Here is a 19,500-nt window from a genome sequence, read left to right on the forward strand (position 1 = left end):
TGCCATACTCTTCTGGCCTGTAGTGTTTTTGTGCTTTTTCTTGTGCTGCTAATCTTATGGGTTTTCCTCTGTAGGTGACTCTTTGTTTTTCTCTTGCAGCCTTCAGGATCCTTTCTTTATCTTTATTCCTTTCCATTCTACGTATGATGTGTCTTGGTGTCTTTAAGTCTGGGCTAATTCTGTTTGGGGCCCTCTGGGCTTCTTGACCCTTTATGTCTTTGATGTTGTCTAGACTAGAGAAGTTTCCAGCTATTGTGGCCTGAAGAACGCTTTCTTCCTCTCCCTCTCTTTCTTCCTCTTCTTTTTTTTTCCTCTTTCTTAATTTTCCTCCTCCTCCTCCTCCTTCACTTTCTCCGCCTCCTCTTCCTTTTCCTATTCTTTTAATTTTTATTCAACACTATCATGCACAAGGACTTGGGTTCAAGCCTCTGGTCCCAACCTGCAGGAGGAATGCTTCACAGCTGGTGAATCAGAGCTTTGGGTGTCTCTCTGTATCTCTCCCTTCAATTTCTCTCTGTCTATTCAATATGAATAAATAAATATCCAGAGAACTACACATGCAAGTTGTATGCTCTAACAACTGAGCTGCACCTCTACCTACTGCTTGGTTCCTTTTAAAAAGTACTCCTTTGCCTTTTTAAAAAATATTTTATTTATTCCCTTTTGTTGCCCTTGTTGTTTTATTGTTGTCGTTATTACTGTTGTTGTTATTGATGTCATCATTGTTGGATAGGACAGAGAGAAATGGAGAGAGATGGGGAAGATAGAGAAGGGAAGAGAAAGGTAGACACCTGCAGACCTGCTTCACTGTCTGTGAACTGATTGCCCTGCAGGTGCGGAGCTGGGGGCTTGAACCAGGATCCTTACTCCGGTCCTTGCGTAGCGCCACCTGCGCTTTACGCTTTATGCTACCACCCGACTCCCTGCCTTTTTTAAAATGCTCTCTATTCATTTTTTTGGAATTGAGGCCTTGCACATGTGCTGACTTATATTTTCATTCAGGTTGAGAGAAAAAGAGTGAGACAAAGGGACATTGAAAGAAGAGATAATAGTAATATCATAGCACCTGTGCCTCCTCTGGTTCACTTTCTCGAGTTCTGGGCTTCAAATCTGAGCTGTGTGCATGACAAGAACTTTCTTTCTCATTGTCTTTTAATTTATTGAATTAAATTAAATTTGTAATATGCCCATAAATTTTTAAAATTCTTTATTATTTGGAGGAGGTAGAGAACAGCACAGAGAGAGAGAGTGGGGAAAGATACTTCATTGTTGCTTCACCATTTGTGGAGGCTTCCTGGTGCTGTCAGTGGTAGATAGATGGGCTTAAGTCTAGTACCTTACACATGGCTTTTTCTTAGCCTCATTTTACTTGCATGTCTAAGAGACTGCCATTCATATATATATATATATATATATATATATATATAACCAGAACACTGCTCAGCTTTGGCTTATAGTGGTTGATAGATTGAACCTGAGACTTAAAAATCTCATGCCTCAAGAGTCTGTATAACCATTATGCTATCTTTCCCCACTCCTTGACTGTCATTCTTACATAGTACTACTGGTAATTTTTCTCGACCTTTTATATACTTAAAATTTCCCTTAATGTATTTTTATTTATGTATTTTTCAGTCTTAGTGAATTTCCACTTGATTCACCTGACAAGTTATAACATTTATCTGGGGGGAGGTGGGGTGTGAATTAAACTGACAAAGTCCCTGCTTACTTCCAAAGTAAGTATAGATCATATATATTGAGTTTTTATAGATGTAAGAAAACTTATATATATGGCAGGTGGGATTAATACTTTTGTTTTACGTATTGGTGGTTTAGAAACTGCTCAGAGTTTAAGTCAGGATCTAGAAAGTGTTGTAGGATCTCACCACTTGGAAAGGATAACACTAAGGCTCAAACCCAGTCAAAATAACAGATAACTCTCTGCTGTATTATTCACATCAGTCCATATTTTATGTTTTTTTTTGCTAGTGCTTCTTGACTAAGAAAGACAAGCATGATGGGATGGGGATGAGGACATGGTATGTTGAATTAAGGATTAATCCTTAAATTATCATTTTACTGTACTTTCCTTAACAGACACAAGTAATTTGTGTATCCATATTACATAATCATTTTTCCCAGATTGTCACATTTTGTGACAGACGTTTCATTTTTCTTTATGGAAGGGATTAATTGTTTACAATCAACAGTAAGATACAGTAGTTGGTACATGTATAATATTTCTCAGTTTTCCACATGACACTCTAATCCCTCACCTAGGTCTTCCTCTGCCATCACATTCCAGGACCTGAGCTCCACTCCCTACCCAAATCTTTTAATGTATGTATGTATGTATGTATGTATGTATGTATGTGTGTATATCATGGTGTAATTTGGTTATTAATTCAACAAACATCTGATTGGATTTGTGGAGCCTTTGAGTCTACTAGACGCTAGATTCAGCTATGGAATCAGCAAACCATTACTCAGTAGCTAGTGTTATCTCTGATGATTAATTACTGGTGGAGTAACATGTAGCAGATGCCTGACTCTCCCTTTCTGTGGGTCTCTTAGCAACAGCTTGAAGAAGAAGCAGCTAAACCTCCTGAGCCAGAGAAGCCTGTGTCCCCTCCTCCTGTGGAGCAGAAGCACCGCAGTATTGTCCAAATTATTTATGATGAGAATCGGGTAAGCTGATGCTATTCTGATTGCACAAGCCTTTACAACTACCTGACTGGCTTTTCTAGTTATCAGTGTGTCCTCTAGTAGTGTTGGTTGTGTTAAAATATGATTGCTGCTTTTTTTTTTAAGATTTATTTATTAATTATTGAGGGCAAGGAGAAGAGTTTGAGAACTAGAACATCACTCTGGCACGTGTATTGCCAGAGATTGACTCAGGACTCCATGTTTGTGCAGCACGTGACCCACTGTTCCATCTTTGGGGCTGCATAATTTTTTTCATTAATGTTTATTTATTTATTCCCTTTTGTTGCTCTTGTTGTTTTATTGTTATAGTTATTATTGATGCCATTGTTGTTGGATAGGACAGAGAGGAGGGGAAGACAGAGAGGGAGAGAGAAAGATAGAAACTTGCAGACCTGCTTCACCACTTGTGAAGCAACTCCCCTGCAGGTGGGGAGCTGGGGGCCCGAACCGGGGCTGCACGATTTTTAATGTTCTTAAACTTTGGTTGACTAAAGCTTGGCGCTTTTTCCTTTTATTTAGGAAAAAAAAGTTAATATTTGTATCCTAAGTTACTTAATATTTTAGGTTATACTCTATAAATACCACTTAGAGTGTAATTTGGCGAGTTTAATCTCTCTTCTACAAATAGTGGCAGGCAAGTATGGTTAACTTATTATTTTTTATTTTTAATATTTATTTATACTTAATATATTTTTTTAACCAGAGCACTGCTCAGGTCTGGTTCATGGTGGTGTGAGGGAATTGAACCCAGGACTTTGGAGCCTCAGGCATGAGATTCCTTTTGAATAACCATTATGCTACCTACCCTCACCTACCCTCACCCTGAGTATGGTAACTTATAATACAAAGCAACCATTCTGTAGTTTTTCATTTTATAATATGCATTTAATGACACAGTTTACATTCTAGTGGAAATATGACTTTAAATATCAAAATAATTTGCATTATCAGCTATGGCTTGAATCTTAGTTGACTTCTAGGTAGACTTTCTTCTTCTTTTAAAGATTTTTATTTTTTATTTACTAATGAGAGATAGGAGAGAAAGTCTCAAGGATCAGACTGAGAACCTTATACTTGAGAGTTCAATGCTTTGTCCACCATACCATCTCCCAGACTGCAGTTTCTTTCTATCTTTCTTCCTTTCTTTGTTTCTTTCTTTGTTTCTTTCTTTCTTTCTTTCTTTCTTTCTTTCTTTCTTTCTTTCTTTCTTTCTTTCTTGGGGCTTATAAACATTTTTCTTCTTTCATATTTGTAGTAGTAGACCTCAATTTTATTAATAACTTATTCTGTTTATATTCACCAGAAACTCAGTTAAAGTGAGAGGTGAAATTGTGTATGGGATTGTCCCTGCCTCCCACCCTTATTAAAAAAATAAAATATTAAGTTGATGGGCTTTGTGGCCAGCTTGTGAACTCAGGGATAAATTAAATGAAGATTATAGCTGATAGCAATTGAAAAGCATTTTATAAAATAAAATGTTTAATTTGTCTTTTTTTAAAATTTTATTTATTATTGGAGAGAGACAGAGAAATTGAGAGGGGAAAGAGATAGAGAGACCTCTGTAGCTCTACTTCATCACTTCTACTTCATGAATCTCCCCCCCCCCCCCAAGGTGTATGTGCTTAACCAGGTGTGCCACCACCTGGGCCCATTGAGTTTTTCTCAGAATAACTTTTATCCCTTCCCCTCCTTTTTTTTTTTTTTTTTTTTTAAACCAGAGCACTGCTCATCTCTGGCTTATGATAGTAAGGGGAACTGAACCTGGCACCTCAGAGCCTCAGGAATTAGAGTCTCTGGTTATATTATGTTATCTTCCCCATCCTGACTGTTCAAATAAATTGAACTCATTAATATTTACTGGTTGGGGAGTTGGATGGTAGCGCAGCGGTTAAGCACACATGGCGCAAAGTGCAAGGACTTGCACAAGGATCCCGGTTCCATTCTCTGGCTTCCCACTTGCAGGAGGATCGCTTCACAGGCGGTGAAACAAGTCTGCAGGTGTCTGTCTTCCTCTCCCCCTCTCTGTCTTCCCCATCTCTCTCCATTTCTCTCTGTCCTATCTAACAGTGACGACATCAGTAACAACAACAATAATAACTACAACAATAAAACCAACAAGGGCAACACAAAGGAAAATAAATAAATAAAATATAAAAACAAAATTCACTGGTTGAATTTCTCAGTTAGCCTTACCTTATAAGCCTTATAAAGAATTCCAATGTTAGTGAATTCTGTGGCTGCCTGGTTAGGATGTGCACATTAAAAACTTCAACATGAACTGGTAGAAAATTTAATTTGAGTTTCATTAATTAGTATGACAAACATTTATAAGTACTTGGAAAACACCATTTACTCATCTTCCTATTTTAGAATTTACATCCTGTACTTTGTAGAGACTTAAAATTAAGATGATTATCACCACACTAGTTGTAGAAATTATCTCTCAAAAAATGTGCTTTTGGTTTACTCTATTACTAGTTATATGCTTGCTTGTACTATGCAGCCATCACATTGCCTCAAAGGTTACTGGAAGGGAGTGATGGAAATACAATTGAGTCCAGTACACTGGCTCTCTAACCCCTTACTTCATAGTGCTTTTCCTTCCTCACCACATTGCCTTTTGTTAGGCCCTCAACACCTGTTTTGTGTCTGACCGTTTGTTGCTACACTAAGGACAAGGAGAGATGGGTGATAGTAAGAGTATATCTTCCCCTGGTTCTGTGTTTGGCAACAGTTTATATTGATTGGGAATTATGCCTGCTGACACTGAAGAGGGATTATAATTTTGTTTAATTTTACACAAGCTTTTTTTTATTTATAAAGTTAGTTGGCTAAAAAGATCCCAAAATGACTGTTAATGTTAGAGTTGACTTCGATTCCAGGAGTTGACTGCCTAGGTTCAAGCCCTACATCACAAGAGCACTAAGGATAGCATCAACTGAACTCTGTGGATGGTGAAACCACACTTTCATGTGTCTCTGTCTTTAAAAATACAGAATTTAGGGGGTTGGGCAGTGCTGTACCTGATTAAGTACACACTTTACCGTATGCAAGGACTGGGGTTTAAGCTCACAAATGGTGAAGCAAGTACTGCAGATGACTCTCTCCCTGTTTCCCACTCTGCTCTCAGTTTTTCTCTCTCCTATCAAATAGAAAAAAGAAAAGTAGGAAAAAAAAGTGCTAACCAAGAGTTGTGGATTTGTTGTGCAAGCACCAAACTCCAGCAATAACCCTGGTGGCAACTGAAAAAAAAATTGCAGAATTTAAAACATTAGGCCAAGAGGCAGCCTAGCAGAATGATATATGTATGGTTCAGGTTCTTGGTTGACTTCCTGGCACTGCAAAAATAAATAAATAAATAAATAAATAAATAAATAAATAAATAAATAAATGTCTTGAATGATACTCAGCATTAGAACAGAGGACTTATGAGTCTGAAACCTCAGGTTTGATCCCTAGTACTACTGCCATATCCCAGAGCTGAGCAGTGACTTGGTTGTTTGTTTTCATTAAAATAGCATAATGATTATGCATATACAGACTATTCTTGGGAGTCAGGTGGTAGCTCAGTGGCCTAAGGGCACATGGCACAAAGTGCAAGGACCGTTGTAAGGATCCCGGTTCGAGCCCCCAGATCCCCACCTGCAGGGGCGCTGCTTCATAGGTGGTGAAGCAGGTCTGCAGGTGTCTATCTTTCTGTCCTCCTCTCTGTCTTTCCCTCCTCTCTCCATTTCTCTCCTATCTAACAACAGTGACATCAATAACAACAACAATAAGAAAAACAAGGGCAACAAAAGGGAAAATAAATAAATAAAATATTAAAAAAAGACTATTCTTGAGGCTTCAAAGTCCCACGTTTAGTCCCCCCACACCACCATAAGCTAGAGCTGAGCAGTGCCCTGGCAAAAATCAGTCTAAAAAAGTAGCTAAATAGGTTGGCTTTTTGAGAGAAAAATTGTCTTGCATCATATTTAAATTTCCCATTAAGGGGCTGGGTAGTGGTGATTTTTTTTTTTTTTTTTTTTTTTTAGTGCACGTTATCATGTTCAAGGACCCAGAGTTGAGCCCCCACTCCCCAGCGAAGGGAGATGCTTCATAAGTAGTGAAGCAAGTCTGAGGATGTCTATCTCTTCTCCATTTGTCTCCCTCTCCCCTCTGAGCCCCAGCAATAATCATGGTGGCAAATAAATATCACTCTAAGACTCATTTAGTCTATAAACAGATTCTTCAGATTCTTGGGTTGTTTTTTTTTGAGGAGTGATTTATAAATGAAAGAGAAAGGAGAATGAGAACCAGAGTACCACTCTAGAGCTTTAAAGTTGAAATTGCTGTTACCTTTCCAAATGTAAGTTTAAAAAATATTTTTAAATAATATGTCTTCAGAATTACTATAGAAAAAGGATGATTTTTTTTTGTGTTCAACATTTTAATGTCTATTTCTCATCTCAGTAACATTGAAGTTGCTTGGAGTTTGGAAAGTGTATACCCCCATTTTGTGCCTCCTACCCTAGTTAAACATAATTTTAGTCATAGAATATATACTAAAATGTTGGATCATGGGGACCAGGCGGTGGTGTACCTGGTTAAGTGCACACATTACAGTGTATGAGGACTCAGGTTTGAGCCCCCGGGGGAAAACTTCATGAGTGTTGAAGCAGGGCTGCAAGTGTCTCTCTGTCTCTCTCGCTCTCTATCTCCCCTTTCCTTCTCAATTTCTCTCTGTGTCTATCCAGTCATAAATAAAAATGAAAAAAAATTGGACCATTATGGGTGATCAGAGAGATGAAAAGAATGTTTAAGGGATTGTCTTTACACTTGGGAGACTATGGATTGACGCTCATTTTCATTTTTGTGGTATATCAGAAGCTCTGAAGACTTTCCTAGTCACAGCTACATTGAGATGTGAGTCCTTGCAGCAGAGAACCTTGGTTTCCAATGAAAATATGTTGGATGTAAGTGACCCAGATAGTGCTGCAGTGGGCAGAACCCTCAACATGTGTGCATGAGGTCTTGAGTTTGATCCTTAGCATTACATATGCCAGAATAGCACTACAGTTATATCCCTCTCCTTAAAAAAAAAAAAAAAAGCAAAGCACCACAAACAAAACAAAAAAACCAGGAAACTGAGTAGGGAACAAAAGGACGATTTAAGAACCACTGACACATTTGCCAACCATGCAATTCTAATTTAAGCATCTTTAGTGTCCAACTTTGTTTTACTTCATTTTTATGTTAATGAAAATTCTATTAGTTAACACTTTGGTCTAGATTATCTTACATTTGAAAATGGCATGTAAAAAAATATCTAGGGGCCAGGTGGTGGAGTGAACATATTACAGTGCGCAGGGACCCAGGTTCAAGCCCCCAGTGCCCACCTGCAGGGGGAAAGCTTCACAAGTGGTGAAGCAGTGCTGTAGGTGTCTCTGTCTCCCTCCCTCTCGATCACCCCCTTCCCTTTCAATTTCTGACTGCTTCTGTCCAACAAATAAAGATTTTTTAAAATTCTGTTTTTATTTAAAAAAAAATCTACTACTAAAGACTTTTGAGTAAGCCAATCTAGCTGTTTTCTTTATCTTTTTTAAATTTTTTTATTTATTTATAAAAAGGAAACACTGACAAAACCATAGGGTAAGAGGGGTACAACTCCACACAATTCCCACCACCAGAACTCCATATCCCATCCCCTCCCCCTGATAGCTTTCCTATTCTTTAACCTTCTGGGAGTATGGACCCAAGGTCATTGTGGGATGCAGAAGGTGGAAGGTCTGGCTTCTGCTTCCTTGCTAAACATGGGTGTTCACAGGTCAATCAATACTCCCAGCCTGCCTCTCTCTTTCCCTAATGGGACGGGGTTCTGGGGAATCCGAGCTCCAGGACACATTGGTGGGGTTGTCTGAATAGAAGACTTCTTAACTAAATTTTAATGCTGTTGTTTATACTTTGAATTACTTTATGGGATGTTAAAAATGAAGCAGATCTATAAGTACTAATATGGAATGGTTATCATTCTGTAAAAAAATAGCTAGTATAAAATAAGAGAATGAATATAAGGTGGACAATTCAATGGTGGAAGAAAATGACAAGAAAAGAAGTGGCCTCTGGGAAAAGGACTGGACTGTAAAGAAGACATTTTTCTTTCTTTTTAATCAAAGTAAATTTTATTGTTACAGCAATCAGTCATTCTCAGCTATAACTGCAACATATTGAGATATATCTCAATATGTTTTCTTTCTTTCTTTCTTTCTTTCTTTCTTTCTTTCTTTCTTTCTTTCTTTCTCTTTCTTTCTTTCTTTTTATTTTAAAAAAGGAGACATTAACAAAACCGTAGGATAGGAGGGGTACAACTCCACACAATTCCCACCACCCGATCTCCATATCCCATCCCCTCCCCTCGCCTTGATAGCTTTCCTATTCTCTATCCCTCTGGGAGCATGGACCCAGGGTCTTTGTGGGTTGCAGAAGGTGGAAGGTCTGGCTTCTGTAATTGCTTCCCCACTGGACATGGGTGTTGACTGGTTGATCCATACTCCCAGTCTGCCTCTCTCTTTCCCTAGTAGGGTGGGTCTCTGGGGAAGCAAATCTCCAGGACACATTGGTGGGGTGGTCAGTCCAGGGAAGTCTGGTCGGCATCATGCTGGCATCCATAACCTGGTGCTGAAAAGAGAGTTAACATACAAAGCTAAACAAATTGTTGAACCATTATGGACCTAAAGGCTGGAATAGTGTAGATGAAGTGTTGGCGGGTACTCTCTGCAGACTCTTGTGTACTTCTGCTTTCAGATATATATTTTTCCCTGGTTTATGGATATGTGTCTCTATCTCAGGGGACCTGGTCTATATCTAGGTTTGGGGACTTTATTGGGGAGTAGACCGCCTGGAATGGAATTAGAGAATACTATGAAAGGAAAGGTCTCACCCAAGTGATGAAGCTGAAGGGTTGTCATTCCACACCTGAAGTCTCTGGACACAGTCTGAAGTGAAGCATGCTGGGGTGGCAGTCGTTGCGTTGATTAGGTTTCGATCGGCGGATGCAGTATTATTTGATATGAATTGAGAGAAGCATTCAGGAAAGTGGGCCCCACCCTAAGGTTCCAGGACTGGGGAAATATAGGCTCTATAGTGGAAATGTGAGGTTCCTGCTGTCTTAGGGTTCAAGAAGACAATGGATAGTTATTGTTATCATCACATTGTTTGGTAATTGGGTTAACTTTGCAAAGTCCCTTTGTTAGGATTTGTTGTATAATACCCAGCATCTTGTATATAGCTGTGCCACCAGTTGCTTCTGTTATGTTTTCTTTGTTTCTAAGGAGAAAACTTATAACTAGAAAATAAATTCATTCATAGATCACCTTAGCTTAATACAGTAAAAATCAGTCACTATGATATTTTCTGTTGTAAAAATTATATTAAAGAGGGCCTGGGCAGTGATGCACCTAGCTGAGTGCATATATGCTACCATGTGCAAGAACCTAGGCTTAAGCTGCAAGGGAAAAGCTTCATGAATGGTGAGTCAATGCTGCAGGTATCTCTGTATCTCCCCTCCCCTTCCCCCTTTTTTCTTCATCCTATCCAAAGGGGAAAAGGGAAGGGGAAGGGGTGGGGGGGAAAGGCTTATGGCAGTAGATTTGTCATGCAGGCACCAAGCCATAGAGATAATCCTAGTGCTGGTGGTAGGGGAATATATATATATGTATTTAAAATGTTTGAAGGGTTATTTTCTTTTTTAAAAAATATTTTTTAAATTTATTCCCTTTTGTTGCCTTTGTTGTTGTTAATGTCATCATTGTTGGATAGGACAGAGAGAAATGGAGAGAGAAGGGGAAGACAGAGAGAGGGAGAGACAGACACCTGCAGACCTGCTTCACCGCTTGTGAAGCGACTCCCCTGCAAGTGGGGAACCAGGGGCTCAAACTGGGATCCTTGTGCCAGTCCTTGCGCTTTGCGCCACATGTGCTTAGCCCTCTGCCGCTGCGCTACCGCCGGACTCCCTGAAGGTTTATTTTCTAATAGTGGGCATTTCTTTCTTTTTTATGTCTGGGGACTGTTTGTCTTTATAAAATCTCTCTCATCCAAGATACAGTGGCTCCTTTCTTCCTCAACCCAATAACTCTGTCAATGCCTTTGACTTACTAAATCTCTCATCAGTTATTTTTTTCCTTGAATATTTTTTTTTCCCTCCAGGATTATTGCTGGGCTCAGTGACTGCACTATGAATCCACGGCTCCTGGAGGCCATTCCCCCCCCCCTTTTGTTGCCCTTGTTGTTGTAGCCTCGTTATGGTTATTATTATTGCCATTGTTGATGTCGTTCATTGTTGGATAGGACAGAGAGAAATGGAGAGAGGAGGGGAAGACAGAGAGGGGGAGAGAAAGATAGACACCTGCAGACCTGCTCCACCTGTGAAGCAACTCCCCTGCAGGTGGCGAGCCGGGGGCTCGAACCAGGATCCTTACACAGGTCCCTGCGCTTTGCGCCACATGCGCTTAACCCACTGCCCCGACCCCCTCCTTTAATGTTTTTTTAAACACATTTCTTACTCATTTTATTCATGAAAAATGCTAGGGAAGAGAGAAAGAACCAAACACCATTCTGGTACATGTGCTGCCGGGGATTAAATTTAGGACCTCATGCTTGGGAATCTAATGCCTTATTCACTACACCACCTCCTGGACCACATACATTTCTATTGCAACATTGATTTGTAGTATTACGAGGCTCAAGTATTTTGTGTTATATCTGGAATGTTATATATCTATTTTCTTTTAAAAACAATATTTTTAAAAATATTTATTTTCCCTTTTGTTGCCCTTGTTTTTTATTGTTGTTGTTATTATGACATTGTTGGATAGGACAGAGAGAAATGGAGTGAGGAGGGGAAGACAGAGAGGGGAAGAGAAAGTAGACACCTGCAGACCTGCTTCACTTCCTGTGAAGCAACCCTCCTGCAGGTGGGGAGCTGGGGCCTCGAACCGGGATCCTTACGCCAGTCCTTGAACTTTGCACCACCTGCTCTTAACCTGCTGCACTACCACCCGACTCCCTTGAAACTATATTTTATTTATTGAATAGAGACAGAAAATTGAGAGGGGAGGGGAAAATAGAGGGGTATACAGACAGAGAGACTATTTCACCTAAGTGTTATTTTCTGAGAGTTGACGTAGTAGTAAATATACTTCAGTCTACCGTACAGAATGGGTTAGAAACCTTTTTTTTTTTCTACCAAAGGCCATTTGATTACTTATAATACCCTTCAATGGCCTTATAAAACTGTCAGCTTAAAAATTAGCACTCAGTGCTGCTATGAAAATAGCTTCAATTGTCTTGGGAGGACCAGACCAAATGTAAGGGAATATCTGGAAAATTAGGGTGGCTAGCTTTATATTAGTGTTCAGGTAAATGCCTTTAAATAGGTAGATTTTACACTTGAATGATAAAATTTTTAACTGTATAGTAATGTCTTTATCTCTAGAAAAAAGCAGAAGAAGCTCACAAAATATTTGAAGGTCTTGGACCAAAAGTTGAATTGGTAAGTACTAAACTACTTTTTCATTTCTTTTTTTAATATTTATTTTATTTATTTTCCCTTTTGTTGCCCTTGTTGTTTTTTATTGTTGTTATTGATGTCATCATTGTTAGATAGGTCAGAGACAAGTGGAGAGAGAAGGGGAAGAGAAAGACACCTGCAGACTTTCTTCACCACCTGTGAAGCGACTCCCCTGCAGGTGGGGAGCTCGGGTTCAAACTGGGATCCTTATGCGGGTCCTTGCGCTTAATTGTTTTAACTATCTTTTTAATTATTTATTGGATAGGGCCAGCCAGAAATTGAGAGGGAAGGGGATGATAGAGAGGGAGAGAGAGACAGAGAGACACTTGCATTCAACTACATCACCACTCGCAAAGCTTTTTCCCTGCAATTGAGGACTGGGGTTCTAACTTGGGTCCTCAAGCACTATAACATGTGTACACTCAAACAAGTGTGTCCCACCCGGCCCCCCCATTTACTTGGTTTGAATGAGATGTAACTGGTGAAAAAAAAGTGATAGTTTAAAAGCATGGGGTGTCTACCAGGGATAGATAGCATAATGGTTATGCAAAGAATCTCTCATGCCTGAGGCGCTAAAGTCCCAGGTTCAGTCCTCCATACCACCATAAAACAGAGTTGAGAAGCGCTCTGGTTAAATAATAAAAGAAGAAGACTGTAGTGAGTCAGGCAGTAGCGTAGCGGGTTAAGCACATGTGGCACAAAGCATAAGGACGAGAGTAAGGAGCCCAGTTGGAGCCCCTGCTCCCCACCTGCAGAGTAATCGCTTCACAGGCAGAGAAGCAGGGTTGTAGGTGTCTTTCTCGCCCCCTCTCTGTCTTCCCCTCTTCTCTCTACTTCTCTATCCTATGACGATGACATCAATAGTAACAACAATAATAACTACAACAACATTAAAACAAGGGCAAAAAAAAAAAAAAAGGTAAAATAAATAAATAAATAAATATTAAAAAAAAAAAAAGAGGGTGCTTCAATTGGTTACCTTTGCTCAGAAATAGCTGGTAGATAAGTAAGTTAGAACAATAATAGCCCTTTGAATCATATTCACAGGGTGATGATGATGTTTATTTTTCTTTTGTCTTTGAAATTAAGTCTGTGGGGGTTGGGAGCCAATTCATGCAGATCACATGCCTTGCAATGAGTGAGGCAGGGTCCTGGGTTCAAACCCCAACACCACATGGAAGCACCTTGATGTCATGGGATGCTGGAGCAGTGCTGTGGTATCTATTCTCTCTCTTCCTAATCCTTTCTTTTCCCCCTCCTCTAAAAAAAAAAGAAGAAAAAAAAAAGGAAAAAGAAAGGTGGGGGTCAGGCACATCCACTTAACTGAATATATTACCATGTGCCAAGGACCTGGGTTCAAGCCCCCACTCCCCATCTGCAGGAGAGTGCTTCACAAGTGGTGAAGCAGATTTGCAGGCGTCTCTCTGTCTCTCTTCATCTCTGTCTTCTCTCCCCTCTCAATTTCTTTCTGTCCTATCAAGTGTAATAGAAAGAAAAAGGAGGGAGTCGGGCTGTAGCGCAGCGGGTTAAGCGCAGGTGGCGCAAAGCACAAGGACCGGCATAAGGATCCCGGTTCGAACCCCGGCTCCCCACCTGCAGGGGAGTCGCTTCACAGGCGGTGAAGCAGGTCTGCAGGTGTCTGTCTTTGCTCTCCCTTTCTTCCCCTCCTCTCTCCGTTTCTCTCTGTCCTGTCCAACAATGACAACAACAATAATAACTACAACAATAAGACAACAAGGGCAACAAAAGGGAATAAATAAATTTAAAAAAAAAAAAAGAAAAAAAGAAAAAGGAGAAAAAAGGAAAAAAATGGTTTCTGGGAGCAGTGGATTTGTAGTGTTGGCATTGAGCCCCAGCAATAACCACGGTGGTAATAAAAATAAAATAAAAGGCAGGGAAAAAATATAATAATAGGGGGCTGGAGGAAATAGCATAGTGGTTTGCCTAATCAACTTTCATATCTGAGGCACTAGAAGTCCAAAGTTCAGTTCTCAGCCCTACCATAAGTCAGAGATGAGCAATGGTCATTCAGTGGTGTCAAATGTATTTGAAGCTCTACATTGAGTCTCCACTGCCACATTATAAAAATAGATTAAGAATCTGCTAACAAAGATATTTATTAAGGGACACCATGGGCTTACAATTTACAAGAGTGGTATAATTCGGAGATGGGGTTACTCCATTATCTTTTCATGCATATGTATAGCATTTTATATATAAATGTTTAATTTATTTTCTAGCCACTCTATAACCAGCCATCAGATACCAAGGTGTACCATGAGAACATCAAGACGTAAGTATTAGTCATCTTTAGAGTTTTCAGTTTAAAATCATATTCTGTAAAGAGATCATTTTTATGTTATCTTCAGACATTATTATAATATAGTGTGTTTTAAATTTGTGTAATTTGCAGTTGTTTTACTTTACATTATCTTCCTCTGGCTTCTTGGGGGTTGGGGTAACAGCTTTGAATTTCCGAGGCCAAAAAAAAAAAAAAGAAAGAAATTATTGCATAAAACTAGCTGGTTTTATAATCTGCTAGTAAAAAAAAAGGTGGATACTTAACATTGAAATGGCTTACCTTGAGGCTTGAATTTTTTGCCTCCTGTTTTGTCTTTTTTCCAGTGGAGTACCTGCAAGGCGCATGATGAAGTAAGATAATGAAGCTTTTTCATTTAAGACTAGTGATGACACCGTCCCCCACCAAGCCACATCTGCCATTGCAAAGTAGAAGTGCCACGGATCATTTTATCATTATTCAAAATCCTATTCTAGGGAAATCCCTTCCATGACTCTTGCTATTGACGGTATTTGGAGACCATTCTGTCATTTATGTCCTGGTGCCTTGGAAGCGCTCAGTCACCTCACATGGGTGAGGTGACAGCTCCAGAATGTAGTTTGCTTTAGCCTTGCTCATCCTAAATACCAGGCCTTTATGAATGCAGAGTTTGGAATAAGAAAACAAGTGAAAGGAAAACCTAATTTCTTGATTTGATTAAAGGGAGGAAGCTAGATAGATAAAGTTATCACACTTTAAGAGGATTTTAGATGAATTATTGCTATTTTGTAACAGAAACGTGATATTTCTCTTTATATGTTTTAGTAAGTATAACCAGAATATTATAATAATTAACTACAAGTATGACTATTAATGAGCACATTGCTATTTATTTTTTTTCTCAAAAATTTCTTACTGAGAGTATATGTGCAATAGTTGACTGCTTTGCAGAACTGGTGGCAAATATGATTTGCATGGTAGTATGCATGAAAAATTTGAAATTTGAATGATTTTACTTTTGTTAATTAAATGGTTTATAGTAAAATTCATATATTTAAATTTAATTTTTTTTCTGTGAGATGCTACTGTGGTCTTTTTTAACCTTTAGAAATAGGTTAGTTAAAATTCAGATAAAATACACCTTGTTTTTAGAACTGTTTGCTTTTTTTTTTAATTTATTTCTGTATTGGGGAATTAATGTTTTACATTCAACAGTAAATACAGTAGTTTGTACATGCATAACATTCCCCAGTTGTTTGCTGTTTTTAAAAACTGGAATAGCAGATAAGATCTAGTTGCCTACCTTTAGTGATCACCCCACTCCACAGCCCAACTTCAGTTACATTCATGTTGTCTTTCTCACCCAGTGTTAGCTGGAGAGCAATCTGTCTGATTTATTTCATGTTCTCTGTAGTCCCTACTGCACTGCTTATTAGTACCCTGTCCTGAGATGGCTGACTTCCTCATTCATATTCTTGAAAAAAAAATCTCAAATTACATGTTTTGCTGATCATTTGCTTTTTAGTAGAACACAAATGACAGTTACCCCAAAGCACATCACCTTTTGAGGTATCATATACTCAGCTGCATGCATCCACATGGATTGTTCAGTAGCTCTTCTTTCATGCTGTCATTTGCTTTGTATTAAATAGCAAATGTACCTTTTAATAACTGTTTTCATAACTTGGATACTTTTCCATATTTCTAGTTCCTAATTTTCCATGTTAATTTGAATGGAGTCAGTATTACTGTTAGCCCTGAGTGGCAGATAAAAAAAAAAAAAGTTATTTCTACTTGCCTTGGTTTTATATATATAGTTGAATAAACATTTTAAAATCCTTTCTGGAAGTAGGTGGGGGAATCTAAATATTTATGTTTCAATCTGCATGTTATTACTTTTAAAGTCTCAAAATGCTTCACATTTTAAAAAGTGAAACTGTTATAGTATGACATTAAGAAGGCTTCCTGGCTGGTAACATTGGCCTTCATTACTTCATAGAGGGAATTGTGTTGTTTTCTATGACTAAAGAAAATATCCTGTTTAAAGCAGAAGTAGTCTTTCTCTAAATGTGTTGGTCTTCATTTTCATAGAAGGGAGGTTAGCACCATACTTGCTGTGGGGAGGCAAATTAAACAGCTTTTCCTTCTTGTCTACCTTCCTTCAAGAGTATACAAAGATGGTTCTGACACCAAAATTATAAAGAACAATTAGTACTTACGTAGTTACAACTTGAAAATAAGATTTGCCTTATATTGGCTCCAGTAATTAAAATTAGCTGCAAACTTTTGCAATAGAACAAGAATTTTAGTTCTAATTATTAGAAATGTCTTACTTTGTATAAAACAATTAGAATTAACTTTGATAACATTATTTATTCATAAGTGATCTTTGCTTGTTTTCCAGTGTCTCTGAAATACAGAAAGTGAATGCATTATTGTGCATTTTCTTAATGTCATACAACCATATTTTTCTCTTCTAGAAACCAGGTGATGAGGAAAAAACTCATTTTATTTTTTAAAAGAAGAAATCATGCAAGAAAACAAAGGGTGAGGTCCTATCCTTGTTAACTGAAATTTATACAACTTTCCCATTCATACTAGTGTAGGCATTCACTTTCCCATTAGTATCAAGAATGATTCTTGATTTTATGAAAAGGTGCTAATTGACAAAGTAATTATAGACATGACTTAAATATAAATCTAATTCTAGCAACATCTTTGCATCAAAACTCACATATAATATCATTATCAAATTAATTTATTGGTCATCTGTGAATAACATTTTCATCTAGCCACACTAGAAAAAATGGTGAGTAGCTAAAAGAAAGAGAACTAGGGAAGTTGGCTCAGCATTAGAGCACTTGCCTGGGAAGTGTGAGGCTCTGGATTCAATCCCTTCCATCACGTGGGAGCAGCAAGGACAACTCTGTGGCTGGAGGAGAAATGTTTTGTGTTTATTCTCTCTTTCTCTTTCCTTTCCTTACCTCGCCCTCTTCGGTCTCTCATTCTATGAACAAGTAAGCTATATTGGAGAGGTGGCTTATTGGTAATGTTCATACTTGAGATCCTGAGTTTGATGTTTGGCACCACTAGGAGCTCCATGGGTTGGTGGAGTGGTGCTGTGGTCTCTCTACCCTACCCTACATTCTCCCTCTCTCCCTCTCTCCCTCTCCCTCTCTCTGTCCCTCTGTCCCGCTCCATCTCTCCCATCTCCCCCCACCTCTCTCTCTCTTTTTTCCTGTCTTTTTTATAAAGAATGAAAAAATTGACTGAGAGTGGCCTGTTGGTAATTGTGTGTGTGCAGATGCTGGGTTCATCTCCCAGTACTGCCAAAAAAAGCAAGAGAAATAAGATGATCTGTATTTAGTCTCTTAACCCTCAAAAAAAAAAAAGAGAGAGAGAGACATTGGGTAAGTTGTGATCCTGCTGGTTAGAAATTATTCATTCTTATTAGAAACTGGGTCAGCTGAAAATAAGCTTTTTCACATTCAAATAATATTTTCATATTTTACTGTTTGACTTGCACTCTTAAGTTTATGGTTATAATCTATGGATATTAAGTTACAAAGATATACCAATTTACATTTTTGCTATGTTCATATTGATTTTAAAACAGACTTGATTCATTTGTTTATAATATGTTATATTGATTCACTTTAAAAATGAACCCTGCACCTTACGATTAATGTTCTAAGAGTTTAATGAATTGTGAAGTTAGAATCAGCAACTTTTACTTGATGTATAATTTGTAATGCTTTGATTTCTTGTTCTGGCCCTTCAGATGCTATCTTAAATTACTGATCTTGAGCTTGTTCTTTTCTAATTTGTTTTCTTATATCACAGGGTATTTAGTTATCAAGTGTATATTCTCACTGACTTGTTTAGTAGGATTTCTTGGCTATTTACTCCTTCCTCTATATTCTACACAGATGAGCAAGATGGAGATGTAGCACTTAGGAGGCTAAGGTATTGGGTTAGGGGCAGACCAGCTATTGTTTTGATCACAGTAAGGTAAGGACATGCAGATGACTGTGAGACTTATAAGAGGCATTACTAATGCCAATATAAATTACAAAGGGGACAGTGTGATAGATAGCAAACAGGCAGAGGGAATAGCTATAGGTAGAGAGGTTTGGAGCAGAAGTTGTATGGCAAAGACTAGACTTGTTAGCCTGAGCTGGCAGTATAGAAGAAATGAGGCTATTTGGGAACACGAGGTCCAGGTCCAACATAACCCTGGAAGTCACCTAGGAGACTTTGAACTGAATCCTGAGGGTGTCTTTTAAGGATTTAAACTTGAGGAAATGAAATATCCCCTCCCCCTTCCCCTCCTAGTGTGGCTACATTTAGAATGGATAGGAGAAGAAACAGTGCTATTACTTTATTTTAGGTGAGGAATGATGGACTGAAGAGGTAGCAGTAGAGATGGAGAAAAGGTGGAGGATACAAAAGACATGACACATAGTGTTGGGAGGATAATGTTGACTTTTTTTTTTTTAATGTGGTGTTGGGGATTAAACCCAGTGTCTCAGGAATGGGTAATACCTCTGAGCCACCTTCCTGGCCATTTATTTATTTATTAATTTATTAATTAATTTATTTATTTATTTATTATTTTTGTACTACCCCCACCCCAGAGTCTTTTACTTTGGTGCACTACACCAACTCCAGTCAAGGTTCTGGTTAGTGTTTTCTCTTCTGATCTTGTTTTTCAGCTTCGGCATGTAAATGAAATCATCCCATATTCATCCTTCTGTTTCAGACTTACTTCACTTAATATGATTTCTTCAAGCTCTATCCAAGATGGGTGACCCAATTTTTATTTTATGTTTTAAGAGGTAGATAGACCAAAACATCGCTTCACCATTCATGAAGTTTGAGCTGCTTTTGTCTTTTGTGTTCTCATGTGGTTCCAGAGACTGAATTCAGTGCCTTGTACATGGAAGGCATGTGCTCTATAGATGGGGTTACC

At 38.5% G+C, this 19,500-nt stretch overlaps 1 protein-coding gene across 15 annotated transcripts in view; it reads left to right on the forward strand.

The window, feature by feature from the left end:
* The window catches only part of NCOR1 (nuclear receptor corepressor 1), a 218,119-nt gene that overhangs the window by 67,777 nt on the left and 130,842 nt on the right, over positions 1 to 19,500 (forward strand). For 8 of the 15 annotated variants that reach the window (XM_060203136.1, XM_060203140.1, XM_060203137.1 and 5 more), the window contains exons 6-10: positions 2,575 to 2,688; positions 12,176 to 12,232; positions 14,491 to 14,543; positions 14,876 to 14,902; positions 17,009 to 17,075. In XM_060203136.1, coding sequence (XP_060059119.1) covers positions 2,575 to 2,688; positions 12,176 to 12,232; positions 14,491 to 14,543; positions 14,876 to 14,902; positions 17,009 to 17,075 — 318 coding nt within the window. The remainder of the gene's footprint in view (positions 1 to 2,574; positions 2,689 to 12,175; positions 12,233 to 14,490; positions 14,544 to 14,875; positions 14,903 to 17,008; positions 17,076 to 19,500) is intronic. The other 7 variants (XM_060203139.1, XM_060203147.1, XM_060203148.1 and 4 more) reach the window with 3 other exon arrangements.

Source organism: Erinaceus europaeus, chromosome 12, assembly GCF_950295315.1.
Source record: "Erinaceus europaeus chromosome 12, mEriEur2.1, whole genome shotgun sequence".
Classification (NCBI taxonomy): domain Eukaryota; kingdom Metazoa; phylum Chordata; class Mammalia; order Eulipotyphla; family Erinaceidae; genus Erinaceus; species Erinaceus europaeus.